This window comes from Capra hircus, chromosome 1, assembly GCF_001704415.2.
Source record: "Capra hircus breed San Clemente chromosome 1, ASM170441v1, whole genome shotgun sequence".
Lineage (NCBI taxonomy): Eukaryota > Metazoa > Chordata > Mammalia > Artiodactyla > Bovidae > Capra > Capra hircus.
In genome coordinates this window covers 106,478,729-106,503,933 of record NC_030808.1, presented here as the reverse complement: position 1 = coordinate 106,503,933, position 25,205 = coordinate 106,478,729, and the positions used below count along the sequence as shown (strand labels likewise).

Genomic DNA, 25,205 nt, shown 5'->3' with positions numbered 1-25,205 from the left:
CGTTGTTTGGAAGAGGGTGTTTGCTATGACCAGTGTGTTCTTTTTTGCAAAACTCTATTAGCCTTTGTCTTGCTTCATTCCGTATTCCAAGGCCAAATTTGCCTGTTATTCCAGGTGTTTCTTCACTTCCTACTTTTGCATTCCAGTCCTCTATAATGAAAAGGACATCTTTTTGGGGTGTTAGTTCTAAAAGGTCTTGTAGGTTTTCATAGAACCGTTCAGCTTCTTCAGCGTTACTGGTTTGGGCATAGACATGGGGATTACTGTGATATTGAACGATTTGCCTTGGAAACGAACAGAGATCATTCTGTCATTTTTGAGACTGCATTTCGGACTCTTTTGTTGACCGTAATGGCTACTCCATTTCTTCTAAGGGATTCCTGCCCACAGTAGTAGATATAATAATGGTCATCTGAGTTAAATTCACTCATTCCAATCCATTTTAGTTCGCTGATTCCTAGAATGTCGACGTTCACTCTTGCCATCTCCTGTTTGACCACTTCCAATTTGCCTTGACTCATGGACCTGACATTCCAGGTTCCTATGCAATATTGCTCTTTATAGCATCAGACCTTGCTTCTATCACCAGTCACATCCACAACTGGGTATTGTTTTTGCTTTGGCTCCATCTCTTCATTCTTTCTGGAGTTATTTCTCCACTGATCTCCAGTAGCATATTGGGCACCTATCGACCTGGGGAGTTTCTCTTTTAGTATCCTATCATTTTGCCTTTTCACACTGTTCATGGGGTTCTCAAGGCAAGAACACTGAAGTGGTTTGCCATTCCCTTCTCCAGTGGAATTCCCTTCTCCATGTTGTTAGCCTACATTAAACTAACCTTTTCTTTTTAATGCAGTATGTTTGTTCTTCACTAACTTAGAGAAAAGAAAAACTGAAGTGAAAATGAGGGAATCACTCAACTTTATATGACACATTTCTTTGCCATAAGGAGTACTTCCTTCAGAGATCCTTTCTCCTTTAATATTAAATTATGAAGTCAGTTAAGAGGCCAGGTATTAATTTTTTTTTAAAAATTACAATTGTTCAGTGTGACAGCATCCTCTCTTTGCTTTCACATTAAACACTGTCATATACCTGACAACCTCTCTCTCAATCTGTTGTTCTATGGTTCCATAAAATTTGCAAATTTTCTATCATCTTTATACTTTATTAGTTATTGCCATGGAATATATTTATGTTCTGCTCTATATTCATATTTAAGTGGATTCAGTCTATGGCTTATCTGTGACAATTATGTGCTCCAAATCTGCCCTTTTACTTGTCTGTGAAACATATGTGGGACTGGGACTTTCCTGGCAGTCTAGAGGTTAAGACTCTGTGCTGCCCATGCAGGAGGCACAGGCATACATTCCCTGGTCCAGGAACTGGGGTCCCACGTGGTGTGCAGTGTGGCCAGAAGACAAAAACAAATAAAACTCATTTTCTTTTGCCAGTTGGCACAATGTAAAGCTCTGTTACCTGCACAACTCAGAGAGTTACGTGTTTCTTTAACTTTTATGCCCTAGGCACCTCACATTGTTCACCCTAGTTCCTAGCCCCAGCTTTTAAGTTGAATTTAGTTCCTTACTTGGTTTACTGTCAGATAATTTTTGTTCTTGTTCATTTGTTAGGAGAATGTGTGAGGCAGTTTCATTCTGCCCTATTAACCTAAAAAGTCTTGTTTTTTCCTTAACATTAAAAAAAAACCAACCCTGACGATAAGTGCTTTATCTTACCCTGGATCAGAAAAATTCTTGTAGGCCAAGAAGCTGGAAAGTGAACACTTCACATTTATGAAATATAACTAAAGGAAGTCAAGGTGACACTTTTATATATCACAGGATGTCTATTATCTTGCTATTATCTTAAATTATGATTTACTGAAATACAGATCTTAGAATTATTAGTACTGTTACTTATCAGTTTTGAGAAATATATAAGATCTGAACTTACTTGATCTTTTCTTCCACTAATTGTTAAGTTACTTATGGCCCACGCAGCTTCTTTCTGAGTGCCAAAATCTCCCTATAAAAGCAAAGTAAAGGATATAAACTGCAATAGAAGATAAACTGGAAAAGAGGTTTCCTAAAATGATTTTTCAACTGCATACTCCCCCTGGTTTCCTTCTAGCTTTTATGTATTCATATAATAAAGATAAGGCTTTGAACCCAATTTACCCAGTTTAACAAACAGAGATTCTATTTCGTGAACTTTCCCAACAACAAACTGACTTGATATTGCTGTTCATAATATCAAATGAAGTCAATGATAAAATACAATAAAATCAGTTAAAAAAATAAGAAGTTACAATTTTACTTTAGTCAAAGAAATGTCAAGGTAAAATAAAGTATCTTTTTAAACACATAGTTTTAAAAATAAAAATACCCATGATTAATGAGACTGTGATAAAGACTACTCTTATAGAGGTTACTCTCATACAAATTAAAAAATAAATTTAAAAATCACTTATAAAGTCATATATTTAAGAATCTCATCTTTGAGAGTTAATCAAGAAAATTTTAAAAACTGCAATGGATTAATACTAAATACTGTAAATCAACCATACTTAAAAAAAAAAAAAAGCTGCCATAGGATATCTACTTTTACTTATCAGATTGAGAAAACCCAAGTATGTGTCAGTAAGACTGGTAGGAGTATAAAACAGTACACAACCTTTCTTGCAGTAAATGGGCATTATATAGCAAATTTATATCTATGTCTATTTGTGGATCCAGTGATCCTAAATACAACTTGTCATGTGGAAAAAACCTTACACAGACATTTGCTTAAAGAAGAAACAGTAGAAGAATAATCCAAAAATTAAGGGAAAGAATAGGGAAGAACAGACAGAAACAGAAGTTAGACCTTTGTGTATTACCTTGAAGACAAGGTACTTATTTTTTACTTGGAAACTATAAATGGTTCACATAAGCAAAAACAAAATAAACAAGGGAATTTTCTAGTAGTCCAGTGGTTAGGTCTCCACACTTTCACTGCTGAGGGTCTGACTGGGGAACTAAGAAACCATAAGCCTCTTGGCATGTGCAAAAATAAAGAAAAATAAAACCCCCAAACTGAAGCAATTCCCCCAAATAAAAGTAAACACAGAAACAAAAAACTGTATATGAAGCTGGTGGCTTAACTACACATATAGAAATTATTTCAAGTGACATTATTTTTAAGTACATCATTGATGGAATATATCCTAAAGAAAAAAAATCCTCAAGGAAATCCCAAAAGTGGAGTAGTTATGTTATTAGCATCAATGTGGTCTTGTTATTTTGACAGATTTTATATTATATACCTCAATATATGTCAAGTAACTATGTCTACAGAAAGATTTCCAGCATAGATGAGATAAAAATACAAGATCAACGAAGTGAAAATATCTTACTCAGTGATATCTGATAGCTCTCTTTCATTTATGATTTGTTTTTATGAATTCTCATGTTTACAAAACTTACAATATGTATTATCTTTCATTTTCTTAAAAAAAAAATTACTTCCTATTTTATTCATTCAAGCCTACATACCATGACAATCCTGCAGCAATGATCATCCTTAGTATCTGAACTATGACCTTTAAATACCACTTGCTACAAAAGGGAACCAAGACACCCTATCAATCGTTAATTCTAGGTCTAGGTCAGAAAATACATCCAAAACAAAAGGCCCAGGAATCATGTCATATCCAAAAGGTAGGAAGCTCTCAAATACTCGAGTGATGTTAAAAAGACGGGCACCAAACTTAAAATAGGTTCTCATTGGTCAGGGACAACCTGAGCATCAGAAAGAATAACTACAAAGTACTGAAACTTATAATAAAAATAGATATATGTAAATCCATAATTTCCTAATGACACTAATAACTTTGTACTCGTCTCCTTTTGAGGTCGTTAGGGAACCATGTCATTCTAAAGACTGAATGATAGTAAGTAGGAATCAAACATTTATCTTGCTTTTCCTATATGAAATATATTTCAGAGTAAATAAACAGCTGATAAGGAAGTAAACGAACAGCTGATAAGGAAACGCTCTTTAATCTTCTTTATTGAAGAATCAGGCCTAATACATAAAGAATGACACAATTACAAAGTCATCGTTTTGCAGTTCGTAGTAAAATAAGGGATCTAGGTAATGTTCATCATGACTGCTTAAAAACCACTATGTGAAAGAATGATGAATAACATTATAATAAGGGTGGAACAGTCTGGTAACAGCTGAGCTCACTTTTCAATCTAAATTATCACTAAATGTAGGATAAACAGAATGTATCTCCCCATGTGAATCATTAGAACATTAAATATTTTTCCCTAAAAACTGAACCCAATCTAGCAATTTGTAAGAAACATGGAGGAAAAGAGGATAGAGATAATAACAGATCAGTGTTCAGGAAAAAACCTGCATGCTGTGATTGTGACATTTTATTTTTTGATTGTGACATTTTAAATTGTGTCTTTCCCAAACGTTAATGTAAGCATGTGATGACATGGCATATGACTAAATAGCACAATTACTTGCTGTTTGATCTTGGGCAGTTTATTTATCTATACTACAGTTTCTTCATCTGTTAACTCATGCCACTGTATCAATTCTAATTAAACAGAAAAATATATATACACATACTTAGTTATATTAAGTTCTTTTCCTCTTACACAGATACTAACATGATGACTTTCTTACCTTATCCAAAAGGTGTATTATCATTGGTACAAGATTGGCATCAATTACTGCCTGAACCTGCTGCTGATTTCCTGCAGTGATGTTAGACAGGAACCACACTGCTTCCTGTAGAAAAAAACTCCTTTAATATTTCTTACTGAAAAATAAAATCTGCAGCTGAACTAGGAAAAAGCATTCACTACCATAATCAAATGATTTTTACTATGGAATGACTTTCATAATTAAAAATTTCAGAATCTGTATTTCTCTGTCCCCTTTTCTGTATTTTTCCTTGGACAAATTGTTAATCAAATAAACTAACCTTCTAAAAACTTCTTGAAAACGTTCCAAGCACTAAGACTATAAAGAAGCTTGGCTGAACAAATACTAAGGAACTGATGAACTGTAACAACCCAGCAGAGGTGATGGAATTCCAGTTGAGCTAATTCAAATACTGGAAGATGACGCTGTGAAAGTGCTGCACTCAGTATGCCAGGAAACGGAAAAATCAGCTGCGGCCACAGGACTGGAAAAGGTCAGTTTTCATTCCAATTCCAAAGAAAGGCAATGCCAAAGAATGCTCAAACTACCACAAAATTGCACTCATCTCACATGCTAGTAAAGTAATGCTCTAAATTTTCTAAGCCAGGCTTCAACAGTACGTGAACAGTGAACTTCCAGATGTTCAAGCTGGTTTTAGAAAAGGCAGAGGAACCAGAGATCAAATTGCCAACATCCACTGGATCATCGAAAAAGCAAGAGAGTTCCAGAAAAAACATCTACTTCTGCTTTATTGACTATGCCAAAGCCTTTGACTGTGTGGATCACAAAAAACTGTGGAAAATTCTGAGAGAGATGGGAATACCAGACCACCTGACCTACCTCCTGAAGAATCTGTATGCAGCTCAGGAAGCAACAGTTAGAACTGGACATGGAACAACAGACTGGTTCCATATCAGGAAAGGAGTATGTCAAGGCTGAATACTGTCACCCTGCTTATTTAACTTATATGCAGAGTACATCATGAGAAACGCTGGACTGGATGAAGCACAAGCTGGAATCAAGACTGATGGGAGAAATATCAATAACCTCAGATACGCAGAAGACACCACCCGTAAGGCAGAAAATGAAGAAGAACTAAAGAGTCTCTTGAAGAAAGTGAAAGAGAGTGAAAAAGTTGGCTTAAAACTCAACATTCAGAAAACGAAGATCATGGCATCTGGTCCCTTCACGTCATGGCAAATAGCTGGGGAAACAGTGAAAATAGTGACAGACTTCATTTTTGGGGGCTCTAAAATCACTAGATGGTGAATGCAGCCATGAAATTAAAAGACACTTGGCTCCTTGGAAGAAAAGCTATGACCAACCTAGAGAGCACATTAAAAAGCAGAGACATTACTTTGCTGACAAAGGTCTGTCTAGTCAAAGCTATGGTTTTTCTAGTAGTCATATATGGATGTGATAGTTGGACTATAAAGAAAGCTGAGTGCTGAAGAACTGACGCTTTTGAACTGTGGTATTGGAGAAGACTCTTGAAAGTCCCTTGGACTGCAAGGAGATCCAACCAGTTCATCCTAAAGGAAATCAATCCTGAATATTCATCAGAAGGACTGATGTTGAAGCTGGAACTTCAATACTTTGGCCACCTGATGCGAAGAACTGACTCTTTTGAAAAGACCCTGATGCTGGGAAAGATTGAAGGTGGGAGAAGAAGGGGACAGGTGATGAGATAGCTGGATGGCATCACTGACTCAATGGACTTGAGTTTGAGTAGACTCGAGGAGTTGAGGATGGACAGGGAGGCCTGGCATGCTGCAGTTCATGGGGTCGTAAAGAGTCAGACACAACTGAGCAACTGAACTGAACTGAATACAAACACAAATCTTATTTATTCCCTCTTCTATTCTGATCAAGAGTCCTAGCCAAAACAGATGAGTATCTCAATTATTCATGATGACTGAAACACACAAAAATGAAACAATGGATTGCTTTTGTATACTTATTTGTAATATTCATTCACTGTACCATCTCTCTCAAAGATAAAACAGATTCAGGTGTTCAACAGCTTTACTGATCTACTTCAATGATCTTTTTATGTTACCCTTTATACCACAATGGTACTACTGCTACCAAGAGAATTACAAGTTGCTTTTCCTCACAGAAAATAAAAGCCACTTGAAAACACAGAATGAAATGAGACAAAATGTCTGCCTAGTGTCCTATGTAGGATATTACTATAATTTACAAACTTAATAAATTTATTAAACATATGAATTTACTAAAGGAAATATTTTCTCTCTTTTAAAAAACTAGCAAACAAGTTTTACTCCTAATGTGCAGAAGGCTCTTTTGGATCAGATCACAGGACCACGTTTAGTGAACCTGTCAGAGATTTTAGGGTGCTAGGCTACTTAGGTGAGCTGCTCCTGGGCTATAATCATAGGCAATGTTGTAATCAACAACCCATGCACTTCTACAACAGCCTCAGATGCACTCCAGTATCAGCATCACCAGTCAGTGCCCCCTTTTCATAGCCTCCACAAGCACACACACATGCACACACACATACACACACTATCAGATAGTTAAAAAATATTAAACTTAAGATTACTTAACTTAGATATTAAAATTTTCTAATCATACAACATTTAACACCCAATTATCTCTATTTCATCATTTCCAGGAGAGCCAAGTTTGCACTGTTTGCAACTGGTTTACTGTAAAAATGGAAAATCATGTACCAGTCCATATCATAAAGAGTAAAATATCTTACTTTCTCGTAATGTCTAAATGACAGCTTATATTAAAAGTAAATATGAAAGATACTCAACCACCTAATTTCATAATTGAAAATGACTTCTTCACATGCTATTTATTAAACAGTATTTAAAAATACTTACTTTATTAATTTTCTCTTTGGGATGTGTCAGAAGTGCAGGGAAGTGTGAAAGAGCATCACAGTTTAAAACTACTTGTGTTTGCTCATCAGTTCCAGTAACAATATTGCCTACAGCTCGAAGTGCTGCCGTCTGAAACATAAAAATATTTAATGAGATGATGTTGTTCTATAGGAATCACTCCTTATACACAAAGGAGTATTAGGCAGGCTATGAGAAATATCTTCATTCATTCATGGCAACCTATATTTTTGAGCAAGTTGTGTCAGACACTGATTTAGAAACAGAGGGGTGAATAGGACAGATACAACCTCAGTTCTTAGGGAGCCTCCATTACTGTACGAGGAAATGGTCAATAATAAGTATGAAGGATAACTTTAGATAATAATTATGACCATAAAGAAAATAAGATAATACAGAAGTTTTTGTGTGAACACATGTTTTCAGTTTTCTTGGGTATACACCTGGGTGTGGAATTTCTGGGTCATATAATAACTCTGTCTAACTTTTCCAGGTACCGTCAAATTATATTCCAAAGAGGCTATACCATTTTACATTCTTTCCAGTAATGTATGAGGATCATATTTTCTTTACATTCTTGCCAACACGTTACTGTCTTTTGGATTACAGCAATCCTGGTGAGTATAAAGCGGTACTTCACTGTGGCTTTGATTTACATTAGTGACATTTACATTAGAGATTTGTGTTTGTATTCAGTTCAGTTCAGTTGCTCAGTTGTGTCTGACTCTTTACGACCCCATGAACTGCAGCATGCCAGGCCTCCCTGTCCATCATCAACTCCTCGAGTCTACTCAAACTCAAGTCCATTGAGTCGGTGATGCCATCCAGCATCTCATCATCTGTTGTCCCCTTCTTCTCCCACCTTCAATCTTTCCCAGCATCAGGGTCTTTTCAAAAGAGTCAGTTCTTCACATCAGGTGGCCAAAGTATTGAAGTTCCAGCTTCAACATCAGTCCTTCTGATGAATATTCAGGATTGAGTTCCTTAGTGACTAACAATGTTGAACATCTTATGTGCTTACTGACCATCTGTATGTCTTCTTAGGAAAATATTACTTTTAAAAAACCATTTAGAATTGGGTTGCCATTTTTTGTTGAGTTTTAAGAGTTTTTTATGTATTCTGGACACAAATTCTATTTCATATATGATCTGTGAATGTCTCCTTCCATTGTGTGGGTTGTCTCTTCACTTTCTTGATGGTCTCTTTAGAAGTTTTAAATTTTGGAAGTCTAAGTTTTTTTTGGGGGTGGGGGCATTTTTTCTTTGACTTCTTGCAGTGTCAAATCTAATAAACTACTTCCTCATTCAAGGTTATGAAGATTTATGCCTTGTAAGAGGTTTATACTTCCAGATGTTTCATAATAGCTGTTTTCATTTCATAATAGCTGTGATTCATTTTTGAGTTTAGTTTTTTAAAATATGGTGTGAAATAGGGATCCAAGTTCATTCCTTTATATACATGGGCATCCAGTTGCCTCAGCACCACTTGTTGAAAAGACTGTTTTTCCTCACTGAATTTTCTTGGCACCTTTGTTGAAAATCAATTGATCACAAATGTATGAGTTTCTTTCTGGACTCTTGATTCTATTTCATTGATTTATATGTCTATCCTTATACTAGAATCACAAAATTTTGTTTTCTCTAGCTTTGTAGTCAGGTTTTAAAGTGAGAAGTCCCCAAACTTGATTCCTTTTTCAAGACTGTTTTGGCTATTTCTGGGTCCACTGTATTTTAAATATCGATTTTAACAAGAACTGCATTTAATCTGTATATAATTTTGGGGACCATTGCCACCCTAATACTGAATCTTTCAATCCACAAACATAGGTATCTTTCTACTTATTTAGGTCTTATTTAATTTCTTTCAAAAATGTTTTGTAGTGAGCCAGTTTCTTTAACAAATAAATTTAATAAGGGAAAGAATAAAGGAAGAGTAACAGAAACATAAGAGTATAGCTACTAAATGTAATGTGCTGACCTTGTTTGAAGACCTACTGATCTGGTCAAGTTGTGAAAAAAAGTGAGGCAAAAAGTAAAAATCAGATACTGATTGGATTTTAGTAAGCGCTCTAACGAACTGTGAATGTTAAAAAATAGGCTTACTTCTTACAGACGCAAGCTGGATGAAATTATACAATATCTGGGATTTGTGTCAAAGTAATCTGGAGGGGAAGTAGAAATATATGGGAAGCCTACATAGTTCATTACATTATTCTTTCTACATTCCAAATTTATGGCATGAAAAATTTAAAAAGTTTTACAAAATCTATATTAGTTATCAGGCAAGGTATAGAACATTAAATTTCTTTGAGAGCTGGCTAAAGTAAAAGTCTAAGCACTATCTTCTCAAAGTCTAGTATTAAAACTGAAGATGCATTCAGAAAAAAACAAAAACAAAATGCAAACCAAAAACCTATACCAAGACGTAAGTACCACACTTAAGAAATGCAAACTTCATGGTAAGAATTTAGTAGGAATATTTAAAATAGACTACAAATACCCCTAAATGACAAAGTATTCTATTAATCAATTATTTCTGAATTTAGCTAAGTGTTCCTTCTTTTCTTTAAAGTGCTTTAAATTTTAGAGATGAGTTTTCATTTTGACAGCATATGAATAACCTAAAGAGCTTTTTAAAGCCCAGATTTCTAGGAAATACAGCAGATTTACTGAAACAAATTCTAAAAGTTGGGCAAGGGAAACCAATTTTTTTCTTTAAGCTTCACACACCTGATTTTATCATCTAGCCAAGGTTGATAAAATGAATCTGGTTAACAGTTTTCCTTATGCTATTATTGTAGTTTATAGGTTCTTTGTCATTCTACGATTAAAGCACGCGCTATTTACTTCCGAAGGACAGGGAGAGCTTGCTGCACTTCCCTTTACCACCGTAGTTTGACAGTTATTGCTTATAACTGTGTGAACTTCTCATCTTCTCTTTATTAGCTCTTTCTAGATGCAGGTTTTTGGGGATATTTCTACAGAAGGATTTTAAAATAATACAATAAAACAAAAATCAAAGAAAATGATTTTAAATAACTGGAAGAATACAAGTTAGGAAGCCCCTAAGCAGCACATTTCAGTACAGAGCTTTTATCACAGTGCCAGTGATGCTGAGCATTAACTAAACTTACCAAGCGCAGTGAAGAAGAGTAAAAAAGGACAGCTATAGGGGAAAAAAAGAGTAGGAGAGTAAAAGAAGAAAAATAGGGAAAGTAGGAAAAATAAAATCATCAATACTTATTTCAGATGCTACCCAAGTTGCTTTAAGAACTGCCCTGCTCTACGTTAGAGATCAGTAATTTACAAATAAGTCAACTTGGCTTTTTTTTCTAGGAAAAGGGATATTCTTGTAGTAATCATATCTCATTTTCTTCTTCTTTAAAATGGGGATCTAATAATTCACTCTTTTCCATCACAGATATGTTATTATTAGACTAAAAAATACTTAACTATTGATATTATCCATATTCAAATGTCATGTTTAAAGCAGATAGTAGCATGTTATTAATAAAAAACTCACCTGCACTTTAACTTCCTGGTGGCTGAGAAGAGGAACCAAATGAGGGACTATCCAGAGTCTATTACCATCTGTATCTGTTCGTTGCCAGCATCAGTAAGGTAAGAGAGGGCCCAGACTGTATCTACCAATATCTAATGAATAAAAAAAATTCAAATAATCCTTGAATATTTTCTCATTTCAAAAATTTTTAACCATATGGACTAACCTCTGATTGTTCTACTGTCTTCTTTCTTCTGTTTGCTCTCACTTAAAATCACTGGAATGGTAGTCTTCTCTAATATACTAAGCATCATCAACTATGAATGTCTATATCAAGTATGTTCATGTTCCAGTCATATTTAGGATATTTAGGTTAATTATGATTCAATCACAGATTGATAGCCACTCCTCAATCACAAAGATACAAATATACTATGTAGCACATAAAATATGAGAAAAAGACATTCTCTTTCCCAAATGCTCAGATTGAGGGATAATAGGCCCAAGGACACTGTGATAAATGCATACAGCTGGAAAGAGTATATGTATCCAACATTATATGTATACACATTAAAAATATCTGGGGTAGGTGAATATACTCAAGATGTTCTCACATCAGTAACATATTGGTTGGTCTAAAGCCAACACTCCAGTATTAGGATTATAGTACTTTCATCTGTTCCAACCAGTTTGCTTTGCTTTGTAAAACTAGAGGCAACTTCCCAAATAGCGCAAGTCTCCCATAGCTACAGATAAAGACATTAAAAGCAACCAAAGGTCAGCCTGTGAGATCTATAATCAAAAAACATGTTCTAGTTTAAGAAAACAAAACAATGAACCAACCTCAAAACTATAATTTACATCAGCTGCCAAACTACTTTAAAAAAAAATCTCAAGTAATTAACTTATTATGATTATATTTCAAAGTACAACAGGCCACTGTGTTTCATCTTTGTATGTTAAGTCCTAATTAGAAGTTATGGCAAAACAAAGTATGAAAAACAACTCTTAAGCTGCTAAATAATGCAATTATTGACAAAGACACAGTAATAATTATGCCTGAAACTTTACTTTCAAAGCCTTTCTAGAATATGAACTCTATGTCAAAAGACAAGCCAAAGAAGTTTGAAATCTTTACATTCTAAATCAATGGTATATTTATAACATCCAAGAAGCTCCCAGAAAAAAACAGCACTTTGTCATTTTTCCTTTCAGAAATTCGAGAAAGCACTATGGATATTTTTTAATGTAATAAGAAGACATTGAATGAAAAAATTCACACACCTAAGGAAGTATCAAAACATGTGAGACAACTAAATTTCAACTCACAAAAGTAACTTCATATGCACTTTCTGTGTCAGCAAAGTTAAGTCTATGGATAAGTTTACTAATTACAACTCTCGTGTAATTTCAATATTTCACTTATGGTTTGTGGAAACAGTTTTGTTCAGTTATTTTTACTTCTTTGATGGCCTGATTTAAGAACTTGCTCCTAAGTATTAACCCAAGAAGATTTTTTTTTCCCCCCCAAGAAGATTTTATTTTTAGTAAACATTATTATTTAGCAAATAATATTACTAATGCTAGTAAAAAAAAGAACAATGCAAACTGGCTTGGGAAATTCAAGATAATATCAAGAGGAAGAAAAATGGAGTTATAATCTCAAATGGATTGGGGTAAACAAGTGGAAAGAACACAATACAGCTCTGAATAAGGTCAACCAAGATGTCTGGTTTTTCCAGTAGACATATCAACTTTGAGATTAATCTTTCTTGGAAATCTTTTAAAATAAAATATGAAAAATCTGACTATAAGAACCCCAAACCAAAATTTGTTTACATGTGTGTTTTCTGATCTTAGACTATTTGGAGCTATAAAAAATATCTTTAGAGCAAAGATCATGTTCCTCTATGAATGTGAAGCACATTCTATAATTCTAACTTAATGTAGTATAATTTGAAGTTTAAATTGTTCCATATCTTTAGAGAGATCTTAGCAAGAAGTTTTACTACCTAAGAAACTGAAGCAGTTTGTCACACACTGATCATACCAAACTGTGTTTCTGAAGACCTACACAAGTTTCTGATGGTTGCTATGCGTTTTGTCCATGTGATTTCCTTTTACCCGTAACACTTCTAGCTCCTCTAACAAAGGAAGGCTAGACTGACTTTATAAGCAGTTAGATCTGTTTCCTACTCTTTCATTCTTCCCGAGTTGCTTTTTCCTTTGTTCTCTTTGTTAGAAAGAATGAGCAGGATATATTTATTATGTTTAAAATCTAGTTTGCACTGATTTTTTTTCCCCTGTTGTTTGGATACTCAAGAATTATCTTTATACCAAGTGAGGCCATTAGCAAAGTCACTATAAATGAATTCACAGAGTAATAATGAAATTAAAGAGCAACTGATGCTTATGTTTTGGTCTAAGAATGGGATATGAATACAAATGCACACATAAAGGCACACATACTTTTTTTTAACCTTTCAAAAAATAATACCACTAGGTGTATGTGTTTCTCTCACCGGCCAGCTGTCAAAATGAGCTTTCATAAAAAGATTATGAACAGTCAAAGATATGATCTTTGTGAGAGCTTACTAAATGGACACTTTAACAACGTCTAATATCAGTTTTTGCAAAACAAATACATAATATATGCACACACATTACTGCCCAGACCAAAATAACAGGCTTGACTTCACTTGAAATTTACATTTTGTGATATGGGTAAACACAGAGTAAATACAAAAATACCAAACTATGTCTAAACAGCTCTTGAACTAGGGTGAAGCCTTAAATATATACACACATAAAAATATATGATGGGAAGCATTTACTCACATTTACGTCTGTGTGATGAATTAAAACACAAAGAGCTGGAAGAATCTAAAGAGGGAGAAATGCATAGATTTTAATTTACACGTAGATAAAAATATACACATAGTAATATCTACTTTAATTTAAAAAACAAAACAAAACAAAAAACACTTGTTACCTCCTGAATGGTTTCCATTGGGGGTGGTGGGTCTTTGTGGCGACATAGGTTGACCATAACCCAAGTAACATTTCTTAAGAATGTTATAGGAATAGATGGACTTATGAAGGAAAGTAAAGGTTTCACAACTCCAAGACTTATGACATAGTCTCTACACTGTGGCCCATCACCTGTAGGAAGGAAGATTTATTAATACAATAAGTAATTCAGAAAACATAAAGCACTGGGTTCAATATGCTGCTTATTGTATTTGAACCATATATTTTGATATATGCAGCAGTTTTAGACAATACTAACCTAGCTCACATTTTAGGTCTTTGAGGCAAGAGGTGTAACATAAGGTACTAAGACTTCCTTTGTACATTATTCATGTATTCAGGTTTATATGCTGCTCACCTATAAAATGTTTTTATGGCATCTAAATGCCAGAAGCCTAAATAAGGTTTTCAAGTACTTTGTGAACAGAGAATTGTTGCTTTTTGTCTTCTCTCTCAATGGTACTCTAAGAAACCTTCATGTTATAAAAAGAAATATATGGGAATACCATTACAGAGAAAAATATCTAGAATTTATACTGATGACCTGATGTCAAAGCACAGAGAGTATTGACTATAAATTACTCTATATACTTAAACTATGTAAACTATGTCTACAGTATTTGAAGATGACATGTTTGTTCTTTTTGCCATTTATTCTATAATGGCACTGGAATTAAAAACCAAAGATCAAGATGTGCTATTAATAGTTATAAATCTAAAATTTGATATAAAGGGACTCTGGATATACAAATGATAGCATTCCTAACAGCAATATATTGTATGCCAAGAACAGTTTATAGGGAAATCTCCCCATCTGAACACTCACAACTGTGGGGCACTAACCACACTTCACCTTCCATCTTGGCCCCCAAAAGGGTAATAAAGAAGAGCTTTATTAGAGCAAGGCTGATTACTTCCATGCAAAAAAATATCTGTGGCAAAAGTAACTTTTAATATAATGGCACACAATACAGTTCAGACCCCAGATTTTTTCCATTCTCCAGCTTTTTGAATTTTTGAGTTTGGGTAAACTTAATGTTGTAGTTAAAAAGCAAATTCCTGAAATACTGGAGCTGTCTTTAATTATTCTTCTTGCAATTATTTATCAGAGAAAATCAGAAAGGTATGGTAATCATGGTTGTCAACATTTAACGAGACTGTCTATATGACAGTCATATAGACACTTGTATGATGACCACCTCATGATAATAGTGGACAACATTACTATATTTTACTGTACTAAAATCTATAAGAGATATAAAAAATTTCAACTTAAGGTTCCTCTCAGAACTGCTATTGTAATTTGGTTTAAGTTTTACCACCTTCTTTTTTCTTAGCATTTCCTAAGACAGTTAAGAGAGTTGAGGAATAAAATGAACCCCACCGTAACGAAGGAGGATGAGGAAAATACCTAAATCATACACATATTTTGTAATTATTATAAATAACTAAGAGCTGACTATATACAAAAAGATATAATGGCATAAGCAACAAAATGTTCCTTCTGTTTACTATGTGTTTATACTTAAACAGCTATAATTTCTGTAAAATAGTTCATAAAAACTAGAACTGAAAACGACAAGCTGCTTTTCCTTTTCAACTCCTAGTAGGCATTTGTATTACACAGTTCATGATCACAACAATTGCTGGACTAGCATTATGAGTTTTAGACAAACCTATGATATTTCCCAGGGCCCACACTGCTTGCTCACAGACATTCTGATGGGGTGAATGGAGAAGCCTCAGGAAAAGTGGCACAGCATCTGAAGGAAGAAAATACATGCTATCATTTAAGTCTGAAGATATTATATATCAATTAGATTTTTTAAAAATTGAAAAAAAAAGTTGACAATACTGTAAATTGAAAACTGAACTTGTTTCTTTGCTGAAATTCCAAAAGAAATGAACCTATCAAAAAAATATACATATATAAAATATATTCTCATTAAATGATTTTCATTAGACTAATAGTAGTACAAAATTTGAGTAGCAGACAAAATTGTCACCATCAAAATGACAGCTTCAACATACAGACAAACATCAAATTAAGTTGATAAAACTTTATTCATAATTAAACCTGGATTTAAATTTAAGAAATTAATTCCTTATAGAGTATTATCTTCAAATTTGAAAAAAAAAAACCCTCTAATAATTAAAATAACTTTTGAATACAGAAATGTAAAATAGTATCACATAGGTCTTTAACCTGGCCACATGAGACATTCTGAATCAGAAAATGCTTCTGTTGCTTAACAACAAGGAAATACAGAGAGACATTTAACAGAATAATACCGCACTGAAGACATGATTCTTTCATTTTTCTTTCATTCTTTCTTTTCCTTCTTATACTGCTTTGAAAAATGCTATTTAAGTAACTACACAGAGATCAGGCAGGTATACTTATATGTGTGTGTGTGTTAGTCATTCAGTATTGTCTGCCTCTGTGTGACCCTGTGGACTGTAGCCTGCCAGGCTCCTCTGTCCATAGAACTCTCCAGCCAAGAATACTGGAGTGGGTTGCCATTTCCTTTTCCAAGGGATCTTCCCAACCCAGGGATGGAACCTGTGTCTCCTGCATTGGCAGGTGGATTCTTTACCACTGAGCCACCTGGGAAGCCCTTAGACAAAGAATACTGCTTATATATTTGAAGGGGATTTTCAAAGTACCTTCTTAAACTTATGAATTTCTTTGTTTAGTGTGTGCTAAGTCACTTCATTTGTGTCTGGCTATCTGCAACCCTATGGACTATAGCCCATCAGGCTCCTCCGTCCATCAGGTTCTCCAGACAAGAATATTGCAGTGGGTTGTCATTCCCTTCTCCAGGGAATCTTTCCAACCCAGGGATCAAACCCGCGTCTCTACTATCTCCTGCATTGGTAGGTAGGTTCTTACCACTAGCACTACCTAGGAAGCAGAATCAAATAACACTCATGGAAAATAACTCAAGTTACAATAACATAACTCAGTGATTATTTCCTACTTACATTTGTTGGAACATAAACAACCAATCCTATAATAACAATGAAAAAAAAATTCAAGCCATTCTCTCAAAGGCCTACTTTGTAAAATAGAAAATATCACTAACTGGGATAAGATGATCAAAGTAACATACTTAAGTTGGCTTTTTTCAACTGCCTTATGTGTTACTGAATTCAAAATTATTATTTTATAATTTAATAGCGCTATTCTTTCAGAAAAAGCACTAAGTGTTTTAAATAACCTGTTTTTGGAAAATTACAATTTTGTTTCTTAATAACCAACTTACTAGACTGAACTACTGCTTGAGTTTGTTCAGAGGTTCCAGATGCAATGTTTGTCAAAGCCCATGCCGCTTCAAACTGTAAAGAAGGACTACAAAAAAAACAAATTGTTTTAAACAGCAGGAATTTCTACACTGGCCCCAAATATCTACCAACCACTCCTCCCTTCCAGCATTTAAAAGTATCAAATATTTTGATGTAAAAGATCTATATAACCTATATTTTTTAACTTCCAATGACTATTTAAAATATCTCTTTGGTATAAAAAGCATATAACCCTCTCAAGGTGTCCTTATTTTTATTAAGAACTCTTTAAGATACCCGCACATTACTAACTGAACAGTTTTCTCAAGTATTATCTGGATAAACTAGATCTTACTAATTTTCAAAGCTTAAAGGCTAACTAAATATATCACTCGCAAATTCCCTTTTGATCTTTACCTTCTCTTGGTGTAAACATATCTTACATTGTTTTTCACGTTGGCTTTTCAACTCCATCTTACAGCCCTTTTTTTTTTTCGTTTGAAGATCAAATTAACTACTAAGAAAATGTTGTCTTCTGCAAAGGACACACTCTAAATTATTTCTTAAAATAATGTACTTACTTGTCATCTCTTTCAAGACAATGGACTAAAATAGGCAATATTCCAGATTTTATTAAGTCATCAATTGGTGGATTTCGATCACTGGACAAAAGCTTCCTGTAAGAGATATACATACTCCTTATGAAACTTAATGAAACATAATTAAATTCAAATTCACGTTTGATTACAATAACCTGAATATTTGCCACACTCTTCTTGAAAGTTACTTTTAAAATTTACATAATGCAATTTTGTCTATTATAAAAAGACTGATTTATAAATTCACAGAAATTATTAATAATTAGGAAAAATGGTAGACACGAACGATTACATATGGTTCTAACAACCATAAAGACATGAACACTTTACCACTTCTTTTAAGTTAGGACAAAAGTGCTGGTACAAGTTTATAGCTGATACCAGTTTCTAATTCTTTATCCTACTCTATACACTAAATTGGAGAAGGCAATGGCAACCCACTCCAGTATTCTTGCCAGGAGAATTCCATGGACAGAGGAGCCTGGTAGCCTACAGTCCATGGGGTCACTAAGAGTCAGACACGACTGAGCGACTTCACTTTCACTGTACACTAAATTAAAGACCATAAAATCTCAACATTCTCAACAACTAAAGGAAATGTTATTCCCCTATATAAACCAAGTGATAGCTGCTAATTTACTATCCTATCAATGTAAACTCCCTGACTGAGCTTTGTAACATTCCACAAACTGACTCCATTTTATTTGTCTAACTAATTCTCTGTAATTCAAGGATCAGTTGTCTGTCCCAACATTTCAATCTAATTTGCAGGCCCTTCAAATCCTATTTCCCACACTTGGAGTGCTCTCTTTTCTGTCTATTCAAACTCTATCTATACAACCTGTGTGTGTATGCTTAGTTGCTCAGTTGTGTCAGACTCTTTGCTACCCCATGGACTGTAGGCCACCAGGATCCTCTGTCCATGGGGAGAGATTCAGGCAAGAATACTGGAGTGGGTTGCTGTGCCCTACTTCAGGGGATCTTTCCAGCCCAGGTCTCCTGCACTGCAAGCAGATTCTTAACCATCTGAGCTACTCTCTCTAAATTCCAAGAATATTTACATGGCATACAGCTATACTTACTGTTGAGCATCACTGTTTTTTATATAGTTTTGTCTTCCCAATTAGCTTCTAAACTTCTTATAGAGCAGCAATTATTCCACATGCTTCCTCACAGTATTTTCCATAATATATGGCACAATTCTTTATACAAAGTAGGAAATAAGCCAGTCTTTAACCCAGTCTTTGTTAATCAAGGTTTCAAAGTTGATAAAAGAAAACTTTTTTACTACTTCACTGAGGACATTCTTAAAGAGAAATGATGTTTTTTCTTTGATTGCAAAATGGTATATACCATATATACAATGTATCATTAGTTTGGTGACACTGTTTTGGTTTGTGCTAAGGTGCCAGTAATTTACCCAGCCGATTTTGCAACATCAATGTGAATGCTAACACAGTTTTTAAAAAAATGGCAAATGAAGTCTTATTCTTTTTTATAATTATTGTGAAAATAACAGTCCCTAAAGTTATCTCAGGATCTCCTAGGGATCCACACACTTTATTTTCAGATACCCTGCCTTACGACTTTCATTATCTTGCAGAACTCATGTTGAGAAGAGCTGCTCCAATATTACAATTAACACTGACAATGGTGAGCATAATGTATTAATTTCTCAATCATTCTTCCTATTAACATTAATTTGCTATTTGAGATATGAAAATTTCTGTGACTTTCTTCCTATATTAACAAAGACCTTTCTAATAAGTTCTTTAACCTGTAGTGGACAACACTGTAATCTTATAATTTCCTTATCTGTTCTAGACCATTTACAGTGAATATACAAAAGTAGCAAAGTCTAATGAACATAAAAGGGACTCAAAAGCACTGGGTAAGATATTATATGAAGGTGTGAAGTCTTTTTCCACTTTGAAATTTTATAACAAGTTAATTTCTTGCTCAAGTGTCTCTTTCCTACTGATAATTAGAACATAGGGTATTATTCTTACATATATTAAAAAAAAAAAAACAAAGAAACCACTATATTGTACTATGATACAACCACGTCTTCCCCAAGCTATTTATTAATACAGATGTCTCAGTAGTTAAGTTTCTCTGGCTTTTCCTTTGAAATATGAGTGCACAGGTTTTACAACAGAAATATGTAAAACGATAAGTAGGAGTCCTAAATCTTAACACCCTGCAGCCTTCAGTTCAGTTCAGTCGCTCAGTCTTGTCCAACTTTTTGTGACCCCATGAATCGCAGCACGCCAGGTCTCCCTGTCCATCACCAACTCCCAGAGTTCACCCAAACTCATGTCCATTAAGTTGGTGATGCCATCTTGCCATCTCATCCTCTGTCATCCCCTTCTCCTCCTGCCCCAATCCCTCCCAGCATCAGAGTCTTTTCTAATGAGTCAACTCTTCGCGTGAGGTCGCCAAAGTATTGGAGTTTCAGCTTTAGCACCAGTCCTTCCAATGAACACCCAGGACTGATCTCTTTTAGGATGGACTGGTTGGATCTCCTTGCAGTCCAAGGGACTCTCTAGAGTCTTCTCCAACACCACAGTTCAAAAGCATCAATTCTTCAGCGTTGAGCTTTCTTCACAGCCCAACTTTAACACCCATACATGACCACTGGGAAAAGCCATAGCCTTGACTAGACGGACCTTTGTTGGCAAAGTAATGTCTCTGCTTTTGAATATGCTATCTAGGTTGGTCATAACTTTCCTTTCAAGGAGTAAGCATCTTTTAAAGCTTTAATTCAACTTATCGTTTTATCATTATGAAAATTGTGAGAATCAGCTACCCGAGCAAGAGCTGAAGAATCTGACTTTTAATAAAATTAAACCTATTATTCAGTAAAGAATGAAAAGTTTTACAATGTTTTTCTATTAGTCTATAGCAGTAACATGTCAAATCAACCTTTCTCCAGTGTTTGCACATTTTAAATGTACACTAAAGCTTCCAGTTCTTAGTGAATTAGAAATTTGCTAATTTTAATACTCTAAATTAGAGAATAATCTTAGAGAATAATTTTTAAAATAAATTCATTAGGTCTTTGATATTTTTTATTATTTGTCATCAAAGTTAATATAAGAAACAGGACTACTATATAGTAAAAACCCAAACCTAAGTTATAAACATTAAATATGTCCTTAACTTACCTAGCAGCTTGAACTGCACTTAATTGAATTCCTTGATTATCACTGGACGCATTCTATAAAAAACCAAACAATTTTTGATGCAGATACACAATAATTAGTTGACAAATACAAGAAATATGAATGAGGGTGAGGGAGGGGAAATCAACTTACTTGAACTATAGCTTCTAGAGAGGTATTTTGCTAGGAAAAAGTTAGAGAAAATTAAGTTAAAAATTCACCTTGTAATTCTGTATTTATGTAAAAATCACAGAATTTTTAAATTACCAGAATAACAATAACTTACCACTCTATAATCACCATCTATGTCAGAGTCTTCACAGATATCTTCATGTGGTACATTCCTCCTCTTTAAGAGATGTTCATCTCTTTTATTCTTAAAAAAATAGAACTTCAGTTAAATTTTAAAACGCTAAGTAGTTTCACATAAAAATGAGACAATCCTGTGCCTACAAAAAATACAAAGTGACTTTTCAAAGTAAAATGCAAATGCAGACAATTAAACCAAATTGTGAATTAAACATGTAAGCAACACCTATTTGAGCCCCCAAACTCCAAACATTACATTTTTAATGAACTGTGAACAATGTAAAAACAAACTAAAAACAAAAACAAAAAAAAACTAATTTGATTAAAAAAAGATAAGAATAGAGTTTAAGCCAGAACCAAACATACATATTTATTTAAAAGTACTGAACCATTTTATACATCATCTGGGAGCTTCTCTTTATCACCTAAAAGCAAAGTCAAAGCAAAAGTTGGCAGTTCAAAAATCAGACAAAAATTAACAATGTCTTACAAAAATTAAGGGCCACTTGAATTTCACTAAAATGTTCAGGACAAATTTTAAAATATATTCTCAACTAACCTACTTTAATACTTGAAAAGTTGACAAAATTTTTAAATACCAAGCTCCTTTTATGGAGTAAATTATCGTAAATAGCAGAACTATTTAGTATAACTATGACATATACCTTACATAAACCATTTAAAATTACAGAAGAAAAAAACTGTTAGGTAATGTTTACCTCTATTTTAGATAGTTGACAAAATGCACCTTGCCAACTTCAATAGTTGTCAAATTTAGTCAATATCTCCATTTTCAAAGAAAAAAGAAACGCTCATTTAAGCACTTGAGATTCATATACACTTGCTAATTTCTCTATATATGGCTGCTGTAATTATACTTGAAAGTACACAATATTAATCAGACTCACCTTTCTTAATTCAACTACAACTTCATTTCGTTGTCTTCTCATAGTCTACAAGAAATCAAAGAAAATTGTTTTAAAAAAAATCACCTCAAATTCCATCACCCAGAGAAAACTGCTATTAACACTTTGATGTACACCCCCTAATCTTTCCTTCTAGTCATATATATACATAAAGTTATATTCTACTCCTAATAAAGATTATATGATGATTTCCTATCTTCATTTCATATTCACATTCTTCAATACTGAAAATCTCTTTGAAATTATTACTGGAACTATAATATTGGATATATCATAAAAGTTTGAAACTGTAACACAGGAATTATTAAAAACATAAAGGTACAAAGAATAATCCATAATCTCACCCCCTGTAAGAATTCCCTATTTAAAAAGTAATATATGTACAAGGTAATCTCACTGTCATATGAACCCCCTATTTAAAAAGGAATATATGTACAAGGTTAGTAAACTGAATTGCTTTAAAAAAGGAGGGTGGGGGAGGGGGTGAAAACCTTCCTGACAATTCACAGCCTCTTTCTTTAAAGATACACATAGCTAGGTTTACTATGATTCTGATACACTTATTCTGTTCTTTACTTTATTTTTATTTATTTAAAGATCTGGAAGATCTTTCATGATGGTATATGCAGATATATTTTATTCTTCCGAAGGAGCACATAATTATTCTGTCACATATTGTAACCATTCTGTTTTTTAACGTTTTTTTCTCTTTAAAGTTACCTAACACATGGATACATGTTCACTGTAAAACATTCAGACATTCAGAAACGATACCAATTCACATTATATATAGGACCGCCTCATTCTTTCTAATAACTGCATATGCCAAGACATATTAAGTGGAGAGAGCAATTCATGAAGTAATACTTAAAATGTCTAATAAATACATCAAACATATCTGAAACCAAAACTTTTGACCTTTAACAGTTAAACATATGTTCTACCCCATCTCACATGGTTCATACGAGGGTGAGACTGAGTTCTTTTACCCTTAGTATTTTTGTATTTTTATAAGCCTTATGTTACTGTTTAAAAATCTGCAATATATCCAATACTCCAGGTCTATTAATAATTTCAAAGAGAATTTCAGCAAATGGCAACTCCATCCTTCCAGTTGCACAGATCAAATTATATATTAAAGCCATCCCTAATTCTTCTTTTTCTCTCATATTACACACTCAATTTGTTAGCAAATCATATTGGTTCAATCATTAAAACTTATCTGAAATACAACTACATATGATGATTTCTCTGCCACTCTCTGATCCAACTCACCATGATCTCTCCTCTAGATAACTGCAACTCCTAACTTGCATCCCTCTCTCTGTTCTTGCTCTCCATCTTTCTTCCAGTCCATTATTATCACAGCAACCAAAGTAATCCTCATAGGGAGTCTTGATTTTTGTGTGCCACAGACTTCTTTGGCAGCCTAGTGCAATCAATGGCCACCTTCTCAGACTGTTGCGGTTATTCAGTTGCTAAGTCGTGTCTGACTCTTTATGACCCTATGAACTGTGCCAGGCTTTCTTGTCCTGTATCTCCTTGAGTTTGCTCAAATTCACATCCACTGAGTTGGTGAGGCAATCCAACGAACTCATTCTCTGTTGCCCCCTTCTCCTCCTGCTCTCAATATTTCCCAGCATCAGGGGCTTTTGAGTTGAATCTTGGCATCGGGTGGCCAAAGTATAAGAGTTTCAGCATCAGTCCTTCCAATGGATATTCAGGACTGATTTCTTTCAGGACTGACCAGTCTAATCTCCTTGCAGTCTAAGAGATTTTCAAAAGTCGTCTTCAGCACCACAATTAAAAAGCATCAGTTCTTCAGTGCTCAGCCTTCTTTATGGTCTAATAACTCTCACATCTGTGCACAACTACTGGAAAAAACACAGCTTTGACTATACAGACCTTTGCTGGCAAAGTGATGTCTTTGGTTTTTAACACACTGTATAGGTTTATCATAGCTTTTCTTCCAAGAAGCAAGTGTCTTAATTTCATGGCTTCAGTCACCAGTAATTCTGGAGCCCAAGAAAATAAAATCAGTCACTATTTTCATTACTTCTTCATCTATTTGCCATGAACTGATGGGACTGGATACCATGATCTTAGCTTTTTGAAATGTTGAGTTTTTTCTTTTTTAAAAAAATATAAATTTATTTATTTTAATTGGAGGCTAATGTTGAGTTTTAAGCCAGCTATTTCACTCTTTCACCCTTATCAAGAGGCTCTTTAGTTCCTCTTTGCTTCCTGCCATAAGAGTGGTGTCATCTGCATATCTGAAGTTATTGATATTTCTCCCAGCAATCTTGATTCCAGCTTGTGCTTCATCCAGCCCAGCATTTCACATGATGTACTCTGCATAGAAGTTAAATAAGCAGGGTGACAATATACAGCCTTGACATAGTCTTTCCCCAATTATGAACCGGTCTGTTGTTTCATGTCCAGTTCTGTTGTTTCCTGACCTGCACACAGGTTTCGCAGGAGGCAGGTCAGGTGGTGTGGTATTCCCATCTCACAGTTTGTTGTGATCCACACAGTCAAAGGCTTTTGTGGAGTCAATGAAACAGAAGTAGATGTTTTTTTGGAATTCTCTTGCCTTTTCTATGACCCAACAGATGTTGGCAATTTGATCTCTAGTTCCTCTGCTTTTTCTAAACCCAGCTTGTTCATCTGGAAGTTCTCGATTCATGTACTGCTGAAGCCTAGCTTGAAGGATTTTGAGCATTATCTTGCCAACACGTAAAATGAGCACAATCATACAGTATTGCCCTTCTTTGGGACTAGAATGAAAACTCACCTTTTCCAGTCCTGTG

The 25,205-nt window shown here is 34.3% G+C and overlaps 1 protein-coding gene across 1 annotated transcript in view; it reads right to left on the bottom strand.

Annotated features, from left to right (window-relative positions):
- The window catches only part of KPNA4 (karyopherin subunit alpha 4), a 61,386-nt gene that overhangs the window by 8,756 nt on the left and 27,425 nt on the right, over positions 1-25,205 (bottom strand). The window contains 14 exon segments of the mRNA XM_018048221.1: positions 1,954-2,025; positions 4,684-4,788; positions 7,563-7,691; positions 11,104-11,153; positions 11,156-11,234; positions 13,921-13,965; positions 14,075-14,244; positions 15,789-15,875; positions 17,379-17,464; positions 17,979-18,074; positions 21,164-21,216; positions 21,314-21,343; positions 21,447-21,536; positions 22,378-22,422. Coding sequence (XP_017903710.1) covers positions 1,954-2,025; positions 4,684-4,788; positions 7,563-7,691; positions 11,104-11,153; positions 11,156-11,234; positions 13,921-13,965; positions 14,075-14,244; positions 15,789-15,875; positions 17,379-17,464; positions 17,979-18,074; positions 21,164-21,216; positions 21,314-21,343; positions 21,447-21,536; positions 22,378-22,422 — 1,137 coding nt within the window.